This window comes from Diadema antillarum, unplaced genomic scaffold (assembly GCF_040938485.1).
Source record: "Diadema antillarum isolate AM-2024a unplaced genomic scaffold, OU_Dant_1.0 seq00000138_RagTag, whole genome shotgun sequence".
Classification (NCBI taxonomy): domain Eukaryota; kingdom Metazoa; phylum Echinodermata; class Echinoidea; order Diadematoida; family Diadematidae; genus Diadema; species Diadema antillarum.
In genome coordinates, this window is record NW_027271215.1 from 332,330 (window position 1) to 354,406 (window position 22,077).

At 37.7% G+C, this 22,077-nt stretch overlaps 1 protein-coding gene across 1 annotated transcript in view; it reads right to left on the reverse strand.

The window, feature by feature from the left end:
• Window positions 1–9,234: 9,234 nt before the first annotated feature.
• The window catches only part of LOC139727645 (uncharacterized), a 33,686-nt gene continuing 20,843 nt past the window's right edge, over window positions 9,235–22,077 (reverse strand). The window contains exons 4-5 of the mRNA XM_071638625.1: window positions 10,586–10,739; window positions 9,235–9,431 (exon numbers count right to left, since the gene is read on the reverse strand). Coding sequence (XP_071494726.1) covers window positions 9,235–9,431; window positions 10,586–10,739 — 351 coding nt within the window. The remainder of the gene's footprint in view (window positions 9,432–10,585; window positions 10,740–22,077) is intronic.

Genomic DNA, 22,077 nt, shown 5'->3' on the forward strand with positions numbered 1-22,077 from the left:
ATGATGGCAAATTTCAGGTAACTCCCTTAAAGGCATTCTGAAAATACTAGAGTGTGCACGTAAATCTTCCAAAACAGCATCATTCCTGTTGACCTCATCTTCATTTCTTGGCTTTGGACACCAGCCCTTTGGCTTTAACAGTTTTCTTAGTGAATAGTCCCTGAACAAGGCTTGTATTCTACAGGCAGACACGTGCTTCTTTTTATAAAGTGTGAAGTCTTCAACTGCCTGTCATCTTAATGTCGTATGAAAGCTTTCTGTACATTGCCAAGAGGAAGGCTAGCTGGGGGTCAACTCTATATTTACCCCCATGCCTAGTTGTATGCTTGAAATAATAACTACTGTGAATGTAGTTTATGTGTTCACCACCACCTGTTAGAAAACGGTTGAGGGGAAACTGCAAGTGGTTCATGAAATGCCGCGAGTAGTCTATAAACTTCACCATTATGGAGTTAGGTTTCACCAGGTAAATCGCACAAAAAATAATTTGTAATAGCGCTCTGCGAGATCTTTGTACTCTAATTTGGTATGTTCATTATATCCCCAGCTACATGTATAATCTTCTTCTTTGAGAGACCCTTCTGGTTTGCCATCCAGTAAAATTGGTCGAGGTTCCTCCTTCAAAATGTTGTACATAAGGAATATTGTGTTGTATATCTCTGTTGTAAGATCATATTCAGTGATGGCAGTCAGGCCATCATGCTGAAAGTATTCCTTTATTTGTTCTGAGTTTCAAAAGGTAACACTCGTTTTGGTACAACATCGTGCAAGACATGGGGATAATCATTGCTTCCATCATTTTTTATGATTCCGACAATATCAGAGCATGGCTTTTGTTCAGAGAGAAGGGCACTGGATTACCAGATTTATCAAAATGAATTTGGAAATTTCCCTGTCTTACACTTCTTTTATTGATATTTGTTGTCAAGTTTTCAAGAAGAACTTTCTTGGAACTCGCCCCTGATTTCTGTTCATTCTTATTACTTTCGTACAGTATCTTTCCCACTTCAAGGATGAGTAGTTTCTCAACTATTCGAGTAAAGCCATGCATTGGATCAAATATGATATTGCTCAATGGAATACAGGGGAGGAGGGATTCTGGGTGCTTCCTGTCAAGTAGGATTGGTCGATCAGTCCGGAGTCCATTCTCTGCTACTTGTGCTTTGTCTTCTTTTTCACATTCATGGTAGAAATTCCATCCCCTTTGGGATGTTGGACTAAGTACACCTGAACCATCCAAAATCGTGATCAGAAACATTTCATCCCCACTGAGATAAATATCTGAATCATCACAAACCCTCCTCAGTTTTTCACATATACAGTGGAAACTCGATATAACGAGATGGTCGGGACCGAGTCGTTTTCCTCGTTATAGCCGATATCTCGTTATATCAGTAGGCATAAAAGAAAGCATAACATAAAGACATTAATTTGCACATGTGGGACTACCCATCATCTTTCAATCAATACTGATAACTTGGTAATGTGTGTGAGGTAATTACTCACCTTTATGGGTAAGAAGATGTTTTTTCGCCAATGAAATCCGATATCAAGAATGTTTTTCTTATCAATTGTAGATGTTTGAATTTGTAAATCTAAACTGCTTGCGATTGTGTGAAGATCGTCTGTGGATTGGTGTGTGGTTACGGTATGGGTGTGTGTTGTGTGTGGAGAGCTTGAATATGGTCTGCACAATGCTGTGTGTGCAGTGTGTGTGTGTGTGTGTGTGTGACACATTTTGTATGTACATTATGACTGCGTGTGTGTGAAGATGGGGAATTCCCTACGTAGAAAGCCAATCACAGCATCAGATTGCCTTACACTTGCTAAACGTCATGATGATGTCATGTATACGGCCGTCCCACCACATTTTCTGCATGTATCAGTGCGCCCACACACACACATACACGTACAACATGCGGTGCTAGCTGTAGAGCGAACTGAAGAAAATATGTGTGTACAAGACAGTTTTTGGCGCATCGAGCTTTACAATCTCGGAACATGATAGCACAGGCGAAGTAAAGCTTTACCCGAAGACATTTTGCTTTACCTCGCTATATCAGGTTTGATTGGCTATGTTTTTCTTTGTTTGGAAATCACAAAATTTATCTCGTTATAGCAGTTATTTCGTTATAGCCGATCTCGCTATAAGAGTAGCATTTTACATAGACTTGTGTGGAAGGAAATTTGGGACCGGGAAAATTTCCTCGTAATAACCGATATCTCGTTATAGCAGTGTTCGTTATACCGAGTTTCCCCTGTATTGTACTTTGAAAGATTTCCTTCTAAATTTTCCCTTGAATCACTTTCATAAAATATTGAGAAGGGATAAATATGATCAGGGCTTTGGTATGGCACACTATGCAGATACAAATCGTGGTTCACAAGCGATAATGCCAAAGAGGTACTGTGTCTTCCACCTATCTCTCGTCCATCACCCCATAGCCTGATACACAATTTACCTTTGATATATGGGTATTTAAATGTCAAAACCTCAACACCCCATAGCCTGATACACAATTTACCTTTGATATATGGGTATTTAAATGTGAAAACCTCTAGCAAGCAAGATGGGTCTATAATCCATCCTGTTGAAGTGCACTGTGGTGAAAGGATACAAGAAAATTCTTCCTTGTACTTGTATTGCCTTTTTGCTACCATTTCTTCAGCATAACCGGGCAAAATACCAGGGATGGCTTTTCGTAGTTGGTTCATGAGCCTATAGTGCCACTGTAATTGTCTGCTATGTGCACCAGGTCTTCTCCTGACACAGAACGCAGAGATTTGTACATGGCACAAACTGCGGCATGACCTGGAAGTACTTGAACAGCTCCTGTTAATTTGTATGCAGTCCTCTTCACTGACATACTTTCACAAATTACAGGGTTTGGATTTTGCGCATTCCTTGATTTCTTGTCTATTGCTAGTTGAAGCAACAAGTAATTTGGCATTTTGATTTCTGTCTCCACGGCAGCTGCTAGCGAAGAATGACAGATGTCACATCTCATGTCTCTAGAAATGTATGCTATTGCACGATCTATGATGAATTCCAGACCAGAGTGCAGGCTACCCGGATGTGAACTATTCACACCATGGTCATAGTAATGGACTGGGTCAAGTCCAATGCTCACCCTACAAAAGTGTTTGCAAGAGGAACAATAGCTTCTCACACTGTGTTCTACAAGAAACTTGCTGGAGAGATCCTTAAAACAATCAAAGGCCTCCACAGTTTCTGCTGATGATGTTCCTCTAGGACTGAAGCCACGGACATGTAATGCTAAGTAGTTCCACAAATCTTCCCTCACTTCACACGACGGGCCGAAATCCTCCCTCATGCGACATAGATTGATAAGCTTGGCAAACAGTTCATTCTCTCCACTCACATTCCTTTGTCAATCATAGGGGTATACCCCATAGTAATAGAGTTCTGCTAATGTGTCAATACCACAAGTCGCCTTCATAACACCATGAAAGTGCTGACAACGAAGGGCATTTCGAAAGTGATATATATTAGTCTTTATTCAATTACATGTAATAAGCACAAAATACTCACTGTTGGGGAGCAAACAAAGCAAATAACCTAAATACATGATTTTTTAGATTTTTTTTTTTCATCCTATAAATATATATTTTTTTCTCTTTCCCTTTTATCAATACAATATGTAACACTCCCAGTTGCTCATCCTGTGGACATACATGTAGAGAAGACATCAATAAGTTGTTTCACTACTACATGTACATTTTATGTATTTTCATTCAAGTGTTGTGCAACTTTTGAGATAAAATTTGCAACACCCACATACGCAGTTCTAACCTTACAAAGTTATGGAACATTTAGTATGTGCATTGGGCATGTCAGACACCAAACTGCTCAAAAACATGATTTTATGTTCAAATCCAATACTGTATATAGCCAAAATTCATGTTTCACTGTTAACTTGTATCGATTCTAATGAATCAATTTTACATTCCGTATGCCACAATGTCCGTCAATAAATACAATAATAATTGCTATGTTGAAAAACAAAGACAAAACAAGAAATATTCCCAAAATATTTGGAAACATATTTTGATACCAATTTCATTTTTTCTTTTTTGGCATACATTTGATCAGAATAAAAAAGAGAGTCTCTAAACAAACAAGTGGATCAGTAAATTACATGGTGCATAATATAAGGTACATGTATGTCCCCGCCTAATGTGTAGATCTGTTGACTGGCATTGTTTGTAATTTTTGCTAATTTGTTGGAGCTACCCATATGAGAAATTCATTATTTAACTAGATTTGATTTGTGATTTCGACAAATCATAGGTGATATATATATATATAACACAGTGCTTATATAGCGCATATATGCAGAAATTGATATGAATATGACAGTGAAATCTGAAGTCATGAATTCAATATACTGAGATTTGGGTGGAAATGGATAAAAAATGGGTGGAATACATGTGACGTCCCACAAATATAACACGCAATTATGAAAAATTATGCATTGTCGCCTTCAATAAAAAATTTGACCATGATGACATCATCAAATTAAGATGGTTGTCATTGTTTTGAAAAGGAATTTTCTCATATAACACACTGAAATTTGGGAGAAATTGACCAAGGATAAGCGAGATATGCCCAAATGAATACCAAAATTTATGATGTAAAACATCAAAATCCAGATTTTTAAATTAGAACCCCAATATGATGACGTCATAATATCTGATCAGCCATTTTGACGCATAACATCATATTTACAACTTATATGCTTTCCACATGTGATAAACAGTATGGGTCTCCACGCATTCTGAGGAGCTAGGGCTCAATTTCCAGTATCATAATGCTTCACTACACTGTATATGTGCCTACTGTATAGGCACGTGTGCAGATTTTTAACTTTGACGCACGTGTATAACCTTATTATTGGTCGAGAGGGACTGGAAATGAATAGAAATGGGTAGGTATTGCATTGGGAACCCGAATCAAGAGAAAAACTGGCATTTCTAGCTTTTGTGCATGATGCGCGTGCGCGGAAATTTTCAAAAAACTCAAAATGGTCTGAAATGTGTAGTTAACATCAAGGTTTGGCATTTTGAGCCTCTAGGCGCTTGAAGCATTACAAGGAATAAATTCCTACCAGGTACCCATTTACTGCACCTGGGTCGAGAGAGACAAATGTGGACAAAATGCCTTGTCTAGCACTGTAGGGGCATAGGCACTGAGTGGGATTCGAACCCTGAACTTGCTGATTACAAGTCAGGAGTACAAACCACTGCACCAAAGAATGAAAACCCACAGGTGAGCTTACAAAAAAAAAAAACAGGGTAAAAAACCCAAAAAGTTCCAGTGTATGTATATAATATACACATATAAACATATGTAAAAACTGATAGAGAAATTGTTTCACTAAATTGCTTCTACATGCTAACATCTTTACAAATATATACAAGGCAACATCAAAACAATTTTGAAAATGCCTTGCAAAAAGTATGTACATGTATTTTCCCAATGACTTCTAGTTCACTAATCAGAATGCAACAAGAGCTCCATACAATTATTTACTTCCAAAAAGTCTCTTCTACATGTGTCCATGCTATAAGAAAGGTATGCAGAACCAGCACATACAGGTATCTTGATGCCCTCATGGAGCTACAAGTAACTTGTAATAAAATAAATTATCAAGATACACTGCAGGTATCTTGTGACATATAGTACACTGTACCTGTGAAGTACGTTTAACACCTGGGTTGAGAGGGATCAAATACTTTGTCCATTTGTCAAAGATCATTGTATTGATACAATGCCTTCAAGTCAAAAGATATGTGATAATGAGATATACATTACATTTACTACAGATGACTTTCCTACAGATGACAATGGTGCCAATTGGAACCATATTATACTACGTATAGCATTAAAGCATATCTCCAAAATAACAATCAACATTTGGGCATTGATTATTTGATTAATTGTTTTGGAATATGAAAACATTTTTTAGACTATGAAACCATACATTTCTCTACCAGCAAGTAAACACCAGTGTTACACGGTTCAAGGGTAAAAGAGAAATTAGTGTTTTTAAGTGTGTCAATAGCTCATCAAATCGAGATGACACAAACTGCGGCATGTGAAGGGTCTTTGTCAGGTTGTGATTGTGCTTGAGACAACTTGATATTTTGTAGGTTATCCCCAAATAGCTATTTGTTCTTTTCAGAGATATCACACTTTTGAAGATGTAATGTTTTGAGAAAGGTAGCTAACAGTCTATCCCTTTCAGCCCTCAACTCTGTCAGAACTTGTATCTTTCTCTGCTTGTCACCAACTCTGAACTTTTGTAGCAGTATTTCCAGTGCTGGAAAAGTTGTTCGACTTCTTTTCTTAGGATTATCAAATACAGATTGGGAGTCTATGCCATTTGCTTTGAGGCATCCATCAACAAACTTCCACCCTCTCTTCTTAATATGGGGCGTAAACCCAACATACTGAAATATCGCAGACACTTTAAGCCAGACACTTTCAGCTTGAAGATCGCATGGTACTTTCTTACCAAATAAGGAAAAATACTCCATCACATCTGAATCAAAAGTCAGGTCTTGTTCTTCAATTCTTTTTGTGTGTTCTTGGGATTCACTGGCTTTTGCGCATTGAACACTATTGGAGTCCTCCTTGTAATTAAGATCATGAGATTGCTCTTGCTTAGATTCCATATCCATCAATTCATGCAACAGAAGTGCTCTTCTCTTTTTGTTCCTCCTACTTTTACTTTGCCTAAGTACAGTCATCAGTGCATCTTTCAATACCCATGCTCTCTTTCTCCCCTGAAGCAAAAAAGCAGGATGCTCACCACGGTAATATTCAGACAAGATCTCATCAATTAGAGTGTATCCACGTTTGGGTATATTAACATAAATTCTGAAAATATCACAAGATATGTATTGCTCTCCAAATACATGTGCCGTGGCTACCCTATGCCCCAGAAAATCAAGGAATTTCATTTCCACAATTTCGTCAATATTTGTCACAAGGGTACTCTTGCATCTTTGTTGAGTATCTCCTTTTTTCACATTTAGAGGATTTCCTTGTTCAGAATTGCGATCTGCCTTCTTCCCTGGAATCAGCTCCCCCACACAATTTTCGCTCCTCCCACAATTTTCCTCATTTTTTTGCTGTGCAGTCTCCCCTTCTTCTACATGTTGAAGAGTCGCTTCTTCAAAATGGTGATCTGTTTTCTGCCCTTGAACTGATTCATCAACATTGATTTGGCTCTCCTCGAAAGTTTTCTCCAGTTTTACGTGTGGAGAGTCCTCTTCTGCATTTGGAGGATTTTCTTGTTGAGAATCATGACCCGCTTTTTCCTCTGGCATTGGTTGACCCACAATGTTTTGACTCTTTCCTTGTTCAGAATTGTGATCTGCCTTCTTCCCTGGAATCGTCTCTCCCACACAATTTTCGCTCCTCCCACAATTTTCCTCATTTTTTTGCTGTGCAGTCTCCCCTTCTTCTACATGTTGAAGAGTCGCTTCTTCAAAATGGTATTCTGTTTTCTGCCCTTGAACTGATTCATCAACATTGATTTGGCTCTCCTCGAAAGTTATCTCCAGTTTTATGTGTGGAGAGTCCTCTTCTGCATTTGGAGGATTTTCTTGTTGAGAATCATGACCTGCTTTTTCCTCTGGCATTGGTTGACCCACAATGTTTTGACTCTTTCCTTGTTCAGAATTGTGATCTGCCTTCTTCCCTGGAATCGGCTCTCCCACACAATTTTCGCTCCTCCCACAATTTTCCTCATTTTTTTGCTGTGCAGTCTCCCCTTCTTCTACATGTTGAAGAGTCGCTTCTTCAAAATGGTGATCTGTTTTCTGCCCTTGAACTGATTCATCAACATTGATTTGGCTCTCCTCGAAAGTTATCTCCAGTTTTACGTGTGGAGAGTCCTCTTCTGCATTTGGAGGATTTTCTTGATGAGAATCATGACCTGCTTTTTCCTCTGGCATTGGTTGACCCACAATGTTTTGACTCTTTCCTTGTTCAGAATTGTGATCTGCCTTCTTCCCTGGAATCGGCTCTCCCACACAATTTTCGCTCCTCCCACGATTTTCCTCATATTTTTGCTGTGCAGTCTCCCCTTCTTCTACATGTTGAAGATTCGCTTCTTCAAAATGGTGATCTGTTTTCTGCCCTTGAACTGATTCATCAACATTGATTTGGCTCTCCTCGAAAGTTATCTCCAGTTTTACGTGTGGAGAGTCCTCTTCTGCATTTGGAGGATTTTCTTGTTGAGAATCATGACCTGCTTTTTCCTCTGGCATTGGTTGACCCACAATGTTTTGACTCTTTCCTTGTTCAGAATTGTGATCTGCCTTCTTCCCTGGAATCGGCTCTCCCACACAATTTTCGCTCCTCCCACAACTTTCCTCATTTTTTTGCTGTGCAGTCTCCCCTTCTTCTGCATGTTGAAGATTCGCTTCTTCAAAATGGTATTCTGTTTTCTGCCCTTGAACTGATTCATCAACATTGATTGGCTCTCCTCGAAAGTTTTCTCCAGTTTTACGTGCGGAGAGTCCTCTTCTGCATTTGGAGGATTTTCTTGTTGAGAATCATGACCTGCTTTTTCCTCTGGCATTGGTTGACCCACAATGTTTTGACTCTTTCCAGAAGCATTCTTGCTTATTCCGTGTAGAATATCCCCTTCTACATTTGCAGGATTTTTTTCTTCAAAATCATGATCTTCCTCCCCAAGGACTGGTTCACCGACAATGTTTTGGCTCTTCTCCAAATGTTTTTTTCTTCTTTGGTATGGATCGTCCTTTTCTGTGTTTGGAGGATTTTCTTGTTCAGAATCACGTTCTACTTTCACCTCTTGCATTGCTTTACACACATTGTTTTGACACTTCTCAGAAGAAGTTTTTCTTTTGTGTGGAGTAGCCTCTTCTGCGTCATTTGGAGGCCGATTCTCACTGTGCACATTTCCTTGCTCAAAATGATGACTGTCCCTGTCAAATGCGGGAGGCTTGTCTACTTTGTTTTTCATTTTTGATTCTTGCAGGTTCACAACAATCCTTCCATTTCTGTTTGTTGCGACACATTTTTTTGGGTCCACATGATGTCTGCTTTGTACATCTTTTCTTCTTTTGACCTTTGGAGGAGATGGGACATCTGGCTGTCGGAATACAGTTCGTTTGTGTTGTTTGCTGTGCGTCTTGGTTGGTGTTGTATTTTGTTCCAGGCTTGGGAAGTCCTCGTCATACGTACTTGAACTTGGTGGTGAACAGTGTGTGAGGACTGTGTTGCTGTCTTGACTGAGGAAGGGTTGGTGATCGGGGTTCACGAATAATTGATGCATCCTCCCAATCTCTTGCATACAGAAGGATGTGCACACCATCGTGCCTGCTGTTCACATACAGAGAACTACTGTGCAAGTTCTGACGCATGACTGCACCTGCAAAAGAATAAGGTTCAAGGGTAAAAGAGAAATTAGTGTTTTTAAGTGTGTCAATAGCTCATCAAATCGAGATGACACATAACACTATTGTTATAAAAGTTCTTGCAAATGACAGCCATAATACACAGTTACGAAGTATATCAATGGCTTTTATTTTCTGATGCACAGAGTATCAATAATAAGAAACCTGACATGCATGACTTTGTGAGAAAATCATAAAATAAATTTAATTAATAACAAAACTTTACATCGTAAGTTCAGTTTATATCAACTGTGAATGATGCAGACAAAAATCACCTCATTCTTAAAACCATTATGAAAGAGATGGCAAAGATTGCTCATTGCACTGTGTAGAATGTCATGTGTAGTCCGTATCAGGAACATGATATGGATCAATTACATGCTTTTTAAAAATGCCTTTGTCTTGTCAATCACTGGATTAAACCGTTGGAGAATTTCCACAGCTGGTAGAAAATTAGTCATGATACATGTAGTTTAATTATAGTGTAATATCTAAAAGAAAATTTTCATAATGCATATTATTAAGTGATTAATTAAGACTGAAAGTCTGATTCTTTTCTAGACTTTTATAACAATAATTAATTACAAGTCTATACTAAGACTAGTTTGAAAATAAGATACCATGTGAGCAGCTGACCTATGTGAACACAACTCATGCATCCTGAGAGTTACAAGTGACATTTCAGCTCATAATATATTCCTCCAGGGAATACCGGGAAGGTGCGATACCTGGATATTGCGCACACTTCACTTCACATTTAACATATCATTACAATCTACGCGCATTCTAACAGAAGTAACAAACTTTGTAATACCATCACAGGCAACAGTGTCCAGTTTGGGCCCAGCAACTTTAATACAAAGGTGGGTGATATTGTGGTTACGGTAGCTGTAAGTCTTTGATTTATCTGGAAATGGCACCAGATCATTGTCTATTTCTGGAAGAATCAGACCCAAATTTACACTTGTTGCATGCTTCCCCCTCCCTAAAGCACTTTGAGTGACAGAAAGGAGGGCATTCTTCCGCTGTGTCTGGTAGTAGTTGTGCCTGTATGAATGCTCTTTCAGGTTCCTCATTGTAGCCCTAAAGGCCTTCTGTTTGAAATCCGACCCAATTTTTTTCAAGTTACCTTTGGTTTTGATGCTGATGTCCTTAAGCTTTCTGCACGGCAGAGATATGGTGGTGTCAGCTACTAGGGAGTTGTTTTGTAGTGGAACTACAACAGCATGTTCTGTAAAAATGTTTATTTCTTTTAACATCACCTCCATGTTGAGATCAGTTGCCTGTATGAAATAATTGAAAGAAAATAATTATTCAAAGCATGTATATATACAAGACACAAAATACATTCAATGCCCCAATCAAGTGTTACATGAAATCTAAAACTCTAAACATATGTTTTAATTTTAGAATGAAATTTTCTGAGATATAATTTCTGGTCACAAATGAAATGCTTTAGTTCCTATACATATTGATTCTAAACATGTCTGTAAACTTTGAATTTAGTATCGTTCCAAAGGGAAATGTGTAATATAAGAATATCACGTATTTATAGCAAAGAATTCACATAAGGAAAATCATAAATGGTAAAAGTATAAAAGCTCCACATTTCATCCAGTAGAAGCTCAGAAAATTGGCAAAGATTGATAAATTATCTATGTGACATTATAGAATGAGAGATTAATATTCATGAGGATTAATCCATTATACTGAGAGAGGTGTCAACTGCAAATTCATACGCTAATGCCCAGTTTTGATTAAAGTTATGTCACTTAAAATTATTGTGTTATTAAAATCAGTTAAATGCACTTTTAAAGTCACCATGTAACATCGTGGAAGTTCAATTAAAAAGATCAATGTCGGAGCTCTACAATGATGCTAAGATGGATGAATAAATGGCTTAAAATACAAAAGCTTGGAAAACATACCGGGTATTTGTAAAAGTTGTAAGTACAATATTTATGGGCAAATATTACATGATAATTTAAGTTTGTCAGTCATTTATTCTACACGCAGTCTACATGAGAAAGCTACTATGAAAAATCATGCAGCCAGAAGATTTTTCAATCTTTACGGCATAATTTTAAAAAGCAATATTTTTAGGACTTTGATTTTACACGAGAACAGAGACATGAAGAACTATGTATTTAAGATATTTTCAAAGGGACAGTTTGGTTCAGAATTTAATAAATCTCACAAGAAACACAAGAGAAAAATTCTCCAACAAAACAGTGCAGAAATGATGAAAATCAGATAAAAAACAAGGAAGTTACATGACATTTTGAAATTTCACATATTTTCGGAAAACACTTACAAGACCTTTTCCTCTTGTACAGAAATCTGTGGTGCAGGGGTCAATTGAGACATGAGCTAACTGTGAACTGGCTTATTGTAAATATCCAGTCATGTTCATTACCCAACTTACTTAGTACCAGGTATGGTATTTCATAATCAACAGACAGCAAGTCACAAATTTTTGTATCATGAACAAATTTCCATGATGTTCTGGTCTCGCAATCAATCTTTGCTCGAGTAAAAAATAAATTTCTATGCACTACATCAACCACCAGCTGAGATGCCCCAACCCCGTCTTTTATTTTGTCACCGCATTGAAGAATAAGGTGTTGTAACTTCGAAGCCTTGCATATACTGCAGTCTTGATAGTCACATCTCATGAATACTATATAAAGCTTCATGTTTTTCTTTACAATGTAAGTAAAGTTTTTACTGAAAATTCATACTTTTGGATGTGTTTTTCGTATTTTTGAAGCTATCTCTAATTACTTCAAACTGCCAGCAACTTTTAAACACATCGGGGAAATCCTGCCTGTTAGTGGTGTAAACCACATGCATTAAACCTGTCCCGCATTATCCCGGTTCTGCAAAACCCGTTTTTAATCCGCAATGTGTATAAGATGGGACTGAGTGGAAACCTTTAAAAGTAGGGGATACCTTTTACAGACCTCCCAAAATGCAGCAAAACATTAAATATGAACCTCAGGGGACTTGCTTAGGCCACTGCTTAGAAATTTGGAAGTCAACAGTTATCTATGGTAAAATTTGAATAATGCACAAAACTCAACTACTCAGTAGTTCTGTGTGTAAGCCACACTTACAGTATAAGCCTTTTTGTTGCAGTCTTCTGTATGTGGACAATTCCCTGGTATATAGGACACAGGTGCCAAAAATTCAAAATGATATTCGTTTCAAACACAATACATTTTCAGACAATACTTGAGTCTAAGTTTTAAGAATCATTGTTTTTCAATAAAAGCAGCCATTTTGATTTTCAAAATGGCTACCAAAATATGCCTATAACTCAATGGTAAAAAGAGTGTATTGTCACATAACTTACGCTCTGTATATCCATTTTACTAGTACTCTAAACGACAATCTTTTATATGTATGCAGTTACCAGAGAAGTATTTTACCACACGATAGAAAAAAGAGCTGGTTGCTTTAAAGAATTTGACAAAAACTTTTAATCAGTTTGACAATGATGGATGTAACGTCAGTTACCAAAAACAAGGAATTTTTATTCAACTTTATTCATCAAAGAAAGTGAGCTGTATGATGTAACTTGGGATTTCTAATGTATGCCCATATGCCTTCCTTTTAATACCAGAAATAAGGATACTTGGCATACTGGAGAGTCAAAATGAACACTACAAAATGTGTAACGTCAGCTACCAAAACGTCATACACGAGTATGTAACATCAGTTACCATGACAGTAATTATAACTGAGGCAATTTTTTTTACTTTAGGCCATTTTGTATACATCTGGGAAGTCAAAGTTATCAACAAAGAGCAGCAATCCCTTTGATAGGGAATGATGTCATCACCGTGGTACATGTACATGTCCATGGATACATTTTTATTTCATTTTATTTTATTTTATTTTTAATTTATTTATTCATTTATTTATCATGATTGTCATTTTTTTTTTGGGGGGGGGGGGGGCTTGAGCTTTTGATTTTCGATTTAGCACAAGTTTAAGGTTAATTTATCATCTGGAAGTTTAGATTTACCATGACACATGCAGTACTTTGTATATGCACTCAAATTACTATACAGTACAGGTGTACATTCCCAGTCCTACGGATGATAAAGCTACCAAAGTTTGCAGGCCTAATCAGTGATGTGGTTGCATGGTAACCACCTTTTCTATACAAAAACTTGTGCACAGCTGTATACCATCAGTTTTACAATCTTTAATGTTTGCGTTTGCTAGCATTTTTTTTTCTGGAAGCTTCGATAAGTTTCTACCTCAAGGCAAATGCACAAACAGATATTTCTTCGCTTGCTTTAGTTAATGGGGCACATCTTGTATTATGGTACATAAGGCATGCACTCATTACTGTTTGAAACTTCACACTAATGTTGTTCAAAGTGAGAGGTGATTCTAGGGTTTTTAAAAAAATGCTCATATTTGTTGATTATTTTATTTCATTCAAGCAGTGACATTTTGTAATACAGTGCACTCCCGTTACAACGAACACGGTTATAACGAAATTTCGTTATAACGAAGTAAATCTTCTGGTCCCAAAATTATCACCATTAAAGTCTATGGTACAAAATTCGCTTAATATAACGAACACGATTATAGCGAAATTTCCGTTATAACGAAGTCTTTTCCGAGCGCCACAAAGAAAAACAAAAGAAATGTGCTCCGTTAAAAATATAACGAAATGCAAATTGCTTTCGAAAATACGTAACGGAACAAGCATAGCGTCTCTGCATGGGTGAAGGCTTCACACCACTGTGATCGCTCCTTGTGTCACGCACAGTTTCTGAGGGGAACTTGCGTTTATTATTGTAATACAGTTATCCCATCACATTTCACATACATGTAGCTTTCCAGTGTATGATGAGTATTCAGCAAACAGAATATGATATTATACGTGGTTTCCTTGTTTTCGTTACGGTATATATTGTATTTGTTCGGTTATAATGAAATTTCGTTATAACGAAATTTCGTTATAATGAAAGAAAACTGCCGGTCCCCAGCATTTTGTTATAACGGGAGTGCACTGTACATGATGATTATGAACAGGAAGATTTGTTTATATTGATCTTAGAATTCTTTCATTGCAAAGTCCAATTTCTTGGTATCTGGAATGTACTTGCAAGCCTTGATATATCAGTGGAAAGGAAAAGAAAAACAGTTATATTACTTCAAGCAAGGACTATACCAATAATGCTCTTTTTTGACAAAAAAAAAAGAGCATGTTTCTTCTCCACAGAAAAATATCAAAAGTGCGACTCTTTTCATTTAAATAAATTGATGGAGATCATTTTTTTATGGCCCTAAGAATGCCTTGAAGGAGAAGGAGTAAAATAAAGAAAAGAAGAAGAAATATGTATCACAGTAGATTTCATAAATATTCATGCATACATTTGTATATCTTTTTTCCCCATGACCTGAAAGATATTTTTTTCACACGCAAAAATATCCATGTTTTGTGTAGTACTTGCAGGGTATTATGGGTGGGGCACTCTAGATAGAAACTTTCCTGTTCATTAAAAAAAGAAACCCTTAGTTACAATGTATGTCAATGTATTTAAACTTGGAACTGCTTAATCTAAATGGTTCTGTGTAATCATAACTGTTGAATAAGAATACAGTCTTAAGACAAATGTGAAGAAATATCCTCTGGTGCATTTACATTATTTTTGCCCAACTGTGCTATGGCATGGGGGGGGGGGGATGTCCCCCTAAGGCCCCCACCCCATTTGTGTCTTTAGATTTTGTTTTAATTTTTTGCTACGTAATTGCCTGGGATTGTTACTGGTATACTGCAGCAGTATAATAACCTGTTAAATAAATTAGTTTTCTGTAAACCCCATAGCAAAAGGACGTGTAACGTCAGTTACTGACATGTTTACCTTTAAAGATAATAAAAAGTTTTGGTACCTCAAAAGTTTCCCTGAATTTCCTTGTCTTAGTTTGTGTTTGAGGTTAAAGTACCTTTCATATTTAACACTGTGAGACTTACTCGCCCCAAAGTGCTCTCATGTCTTAGTAATCATGCAATTAACTGCGACCAGCAGCCCCATACGCATAGCAACCAGCAGCCCCATACACATAGCGTAATCGGGCTTCGCATTGTAGCATTCAGGATCATGACAGATTTAGTACCGCGGGTAAATGTCAACTTAAAATCCCAAAATTTCTTCAATTTGAAGATTTACCAATTAAGTTGAAGTATTGAAAACAGGCTTTGGACAACGTTTGGTTCTGCCAATAGTCCCTTTCTGTTCGAATTGATGACTGAATGTGACTCAGTCGAGAGGACCTTGGGAGAGCTACATACACTGAATACTACAGCCAGTGCATGCAAACACATCACATGCGCACAAATTTCAAATTCATGAACGGATAAGATGTTTGTGTGCGCATGCGCTGGCCGTAGTATTCAGTGTATGTAGCTCTCCCAAGGTCCTCTCGGCCAAGTCACATTCAGTCATCAATTCGAACAGAAAGGGACTATTGGCAGAACCAAACGTTGTCCAAAGCCTGTTTGCAATACTTCAACTTAATTGGTAAGTCTTCAAATTGAAGAAATTTTTGGATTTTAAGTTGACTTTTACCCGTGATACTAAATCTGTCATGATCCTGAATGCTAAAATGCGAAGCCCCATTACGCTATGCCTATGGGGCTGCTGGTCGCAGTTAGCTATGCGTATGGGGCTGCACGCTGCTGGTCGCAGTCAGTGGTTTCGTACAATACTATACCTCGCCGCGGCACCGCGACGGCTCTGGTACGAAACCATTATTGCATGATTACTAAGACATGAGAGCACTTTGGGGCAAGTGATTCTCACAGACAACGTACTTTAACCTGAAACACAAACCAAGACAAGGAAATTCAGGGAAACTTTTGAGGTACAACCTTGTACCAAAACTTTTTATTATCTTTAAGTTTTCACAGAACACAAAGAAAATGGACTAATGTTTCATTTCATTTGTACACCGGTATTTATAATTGATGAACCAAGGTATGATTCCATATCAAACAAATCATACTGAAAGGTCAGAATTATGAAATATCACAAAACTATTCCAAATCATGGTTTTGCATACACGTGTAAACCCTATGGCAAAAGTAAGCGTAACGTCAGTTACCGTCATGCCTTCACTGAAATTGGCATGGTGCTAAAAGGAAAGAACTATAAAAGTGCACATTATTTTGCACAACTGTTCCTAAGAACCTAGGTGTATTGCCATATTAAACACATATAAACTAGACGTCAGGGACATGAGATATTTCCATTTAAATCTATACCATAATTTCCCATGTCCTTTTTCCGTAACATCAGTTACCGACACATTTTCACTTGCTATGTGATAACAAAAGCAGTTTGAGAGAAAAACTTTCCGCCTATTTCTTCATTCTCATGAACTCATTCATCAATGCTAATTACAAGCCCCAGGTGCTTTCATTCACCAAACTACAACGTAAACAATTTCATGAAAATCCTTGTAAACACGTAACGTCAGTTACCATGGAATTGCCCATTTGTTATCTATAAACACAAATCTAAAAGTACAAGAGCTGATGTAATAACATATAGAGTGTGTGGCAAGAATGTATATGAGGCTTGTGTTGATGAACTTTCTTCACAAAATATACACGATGAGCACACATGCAGTACATGGGTCTGCAAAGCTAGCCTAGTAATGTACTGGAATTTACGGTGAGCCCCGAAAAAAATTCAATTCAAAATCTAACGGTCAAAATAATGTACTAAATGTTACCTTCCACTTTCAATACTTTATGGGAGTTTCTAAAATGCTACTCTCTTCAACATACCACTGTATTTATATAACTCTTCATTTAAGGCATGCAAATGGGGTTCCCTACCTTTAATACCCATCAGAAAGTAACACTCCTAGAATCCACATTTTTTTGTGTAAATATGCAGTTTGCAGTGATGCAACAGACAGATGTTTCACGCAGAGCTGTGCGATGGCAAGGGATTTCACTCAAGATGAAAGCTCGTTTACATGTAACAGTGCGGTCGCGAGCTTTCACCAAGTGCGAAATCCCTGTCATTGTACGGCTGTAAGTGAAATAAAACATTTGTTTTGTTCAACATCTTCACTGTGATTTTTTTTTTTAATTCAATGTATCATCTCAAACAAAAACGATCACATTTTACTTCACGAGCTACCATGCCACATCCAGGTTAGATGTCTCAAGGCTGGAGCGTGCATACTCCAAAATTCCTTCACTCGAAGTATCGATCGATTACGAGCTCTTAGCCAATCAGATTGCGATATTCTTATTAGGCGTTGTACAATAAACTAGAAATGTCGCTATGGCGACTGGTATGCCTCCACCATAATGCATGATTCTCCTAATAGGGCTAGATAGTACAGTAAGGGTACCGGTTTTCGACACTTTAGCACATTTCCTTGCTTACCATCAATACTGCACCGTTTTACCTCGGAATTTCGATACGAAGTTGAGCTACAAAGGCCAATAATAATATGCCTTGAACGAATTCCAATTTGAATGCGCTCGTGTTCAATCTTAGCGATTTCTGTCACGCCGTCGCTGGCATCAGATTTCGACACCCAGCATCATTTTTCGACACAATCACTAGCGCGCATCACGCATAAATCACATGGCGCGTACAGTACGCGTATACTGCATTGTGGACGCAAACCAGCCAAGTACTGGCGCAAGAACTTGTTGTTTCCTCTATAACGTGTCTTACTATGGGAATGTCGAAATCTGGTGCCACATTCTCAAAGCCAACTCTTTCTACAAGTTTGCTCATTTATCACGAATTTAGTTATGAAATTACTAAAGACGATTATGAAATCAAACGTCAGGATTTGGCAAACAAACTGATACTAAAGTAAGATAACCGGCATGGGTGAATTTCATTTTACGGCGATGTTTACAAAATGCGTCATATTGTGTGAACCCCTGAAAATGGCCGATATCAAAATTTCTGCTGACACTGTGTTGCTTTTCTCCTAAATATTCTACCGTCGGATTATGATGACAAGTGACAAACGGTGTTTATATAAGACTAGAAATGTGATTGATAACTTCGTTGATTGTTGAAGTCAGACGTTTGTACCGAGTATAAAATTTAATAAGAATTATCAGCTAGGTGTCGAAATCTGGGTCCTGTCGAAAACTGGTGCACTAACGGTACATGTGGACAATGTGTGATTACATTTTCACAAAACTGGCAAAATATTGAAATGACAAGTTTGTTAGAAATGTGTTGAATGTTCACCTTCCTTGAACTTGGTTTAATTGGATGAATAGGAGAGCATGTATTTGGGGATTTAAGGACTTTAACTTGACTTTGACCCATTCATACATTTATGCATTGAGTAATTTTCATGGTACCGGTATGGAGAAAAAGTGCAATTTCTGTACTGAATAGTAAATTGTTACCATGTTCATCTGGCCTTAGACCCTAAAATTCATAAGATAATCACTTTCAGGTAGAACATGCATAGATATGCAGTAAGTTTCACGATACATCGAGCCACTTCCGAGATATGGAGGAAAAAGTTAGTTCAGCACTTTCACTTGATCTTTGACCTTTTGACCTTTGAGGCAATAAAAAAAGAAAAAGAAAAAAAAAACTCTCCAGAGAGTTTCTATTAGGTTACACATGCATACACCAAGTGTAAAAAAAAACTAGAAATGTCGCTATGGCGACTGGTATGCCTCCGCCATAATGCATGATTTTCCTTATAGGTCTAGATAGTACATGTGGACAATGTGTGATTACATTTTCACAAAACTGGCAAAATATTGAAATGACAAGCTTGTCACAAATGTGTTGAATGTTCACCTTCCTCGACCTTGGTTTAATTGGAAGAATAGGAGAGCATGTATTTGGGGATTTAAGGACTTTAACTTGACTTTGACCCATTCATACATTTATGCATTGAGTAATTTTCATGGTACCGGTATGGAGAAAAAGTGCAATTTCTGTACTGAATAGTAAATTGTTACCATGTTCATCTGGCCTTTGACCCTAAAATTCATAAGATAGTAATAACTTTCAGGTAGAACATGCATAAATATGCAGTCAAGTTTCACGATAAATTGAGCCACTTCTGAGATATGGAGGAAGAGTTAGTTCAGCACTTTCACTTGATCTTTGACCTTTTGACCTTTGAGGCAAAAAAAAAGAAAAAGAAAAAAAACTAGAAATGTCGCTATGGCGACTGGTATGCCTCCGCCATAATGCATGATTCTCCTAATAGGTCTAGATAGTACATGTGGACAATGTGTGATTACATTTTCACAAAACTGGCAAAATATTGAAATGACAAGTTTGTCAGAAATGTGTTGAATGTTCACCTTCCTTGAACTTGGTTTAATTGGATGAATAGGAGAGCATGTATTTGGGGATTTAAGGACTTTAACTTGACTTTGACCCATTCATACATTTATGCATTGAGTAATTTTCATGGTACCGGTATGGAGAAAAAGTGCAATTTCTGTACTGAATAGTAAATTGTTACCATGTTCATCTGGCCTTAGACCCTAAAATTCATAAGATAATCACTTTCAGGTAGAACATGCATAGATATGCAATAAGTTTCACGATAAATTGAGCCACTTCCGAGATATGGAGGAAAAAGTTAGTTCAGCACTTTCACTTGATCTTTGACCTTTTGACCTTTGAGGCAATAAAAAAAGAAAAAGAAAAAAAACTCTCCAGAGAATTTCTATTAGGTTACACATGCATACACCAAGTGTAAAAAAAAAAAATACTAATCCTGCTGGCATTGCATGAACATGAGGGAAATAGTAAAATTTTGAAGTGTTGCACTTGACCTTTGACCTTTGACCCCATGAACCCTACATTCTCTAGATAATCACTGCCAGTCAGTACATGTATATATACTATGTTCCATGAAGATACCTTGAACAATTTTCCAATTTACAGAGAAAAAAAAAAGAAGTTTTAATACTTTTACTCCACCTTTTGACCTTTGACCTTTGACCTCATGACCCAAACTTTCACCAGAGAATCTAAATTGGGTAATACATGTATACACTAAGTTTCAAGAAAATATCTTCAGGCATTGCATAGATATGGTGGAAATAGTGAAATTTTATGTATTTGACCTTGACCTTTTGACCTTTGACCTTGAGCACGTGCACCCAAAAGTTGATAGGCACAACTTCACCCCCTAATACACATACATGCCAAGTTTCATTAGGATACCTCAACAGCTTTTGATAGTTACCTTGTCCACAAAATTCATTACGGACGGACGGAAAGACGGACGGACGGACGGAAGGACGGACGGACGGACGGAAGGACGGACGGACGGACGGATGGACGGACGGACAACCCGAAAACATAATGCCTCCGGCACCACTTCGTGGCGGAGGCATAAAAAACTCTCCAGAGAATTTCTATTAGGTTACACATGCATACACCAAGTGTAAAAAAAAAATAATAATCCTGCTGGCATTGCATGAACATGAGGGAAATAGTAAACTTTTGAAGTGTTGCACTTGACCTTTGACCCCTGACCTTTGACCCCATGAACCCTATATTTGCTAGATAATCACTGCCAGTCAGTACATGTATACTATGTTCCATGAAGATACCTTGAACAATTTTCCAATTTACAGAGAAAAAAAAAGAAGTTGTAATACTTTTACTCGACCTTTTGACCTTTGACCTTTGACCTCATCACCCAAACTTTCACCAGAGAATTGAAATTGGGTAATACATGTATACACTAAGTTTCAAGAAAATATCTTCTGGCATTGCATAGATATGGTGGAAATAGTGAAATTTTTTGTATTTGACCTTGACCTTTTGACCTTTGACCTTGAGCATGTGCACCCAAAAGTTGATAGGCACAACTTCACCCCCTAATACACATACATTATGCCAAGTTTCATTACGATACCTCAACAGGTTTTGATAGTTACCTTGTCCACAAAATTCATTACGGACGGACGGAAAGACGGACGGACGGACGGAAGGACGGACGGACGGAAGGACGGACGGACGGACGGAAGGACGGACGGAAGGACGGACGGACGGACGGACGGACAACCCGAAAACATAATGCCTCCGCCACCACTTCGTGGCGGAGGCATAAAAATACTAATCCTGCTGGCATTGCATGAACATGAGGGAAATAGTAAAATTTTGAAGTGTTGCACTTGACCTTTGACCCCTGACCTTTGACGCCATGAACCTTACATTCTCTAGATAATCACTGCCGGTCAGTACATGTATATATACTATGTTCCAGGAAGATACCTTGAACAATTTTCCAATTTACAGAAAAAAAAAGAAGTTTTAATACTTTTACTCGACCTTTTGACCTTTGACCTTTGACCTCACGACCCAAACTTTCACCAGAGAATCTAAATTGGGTAATACATGTATACACTAAGTTTCAAGAAAATATCTTCAGGCATTGCATAGATATGGTGGAAATAGTGAAATTTTATGTATTTGACCTTGACCTTTTGACCTTTGACCTTGAGCACATGCACCCAAAAGTTGATAGGCACAACTTCACCCCCTAATACACATACATGCCAAGTTTCATTAGGATACCTCAACAGCTTTTGATAGTTACCTTGTCCACAAAATTCAT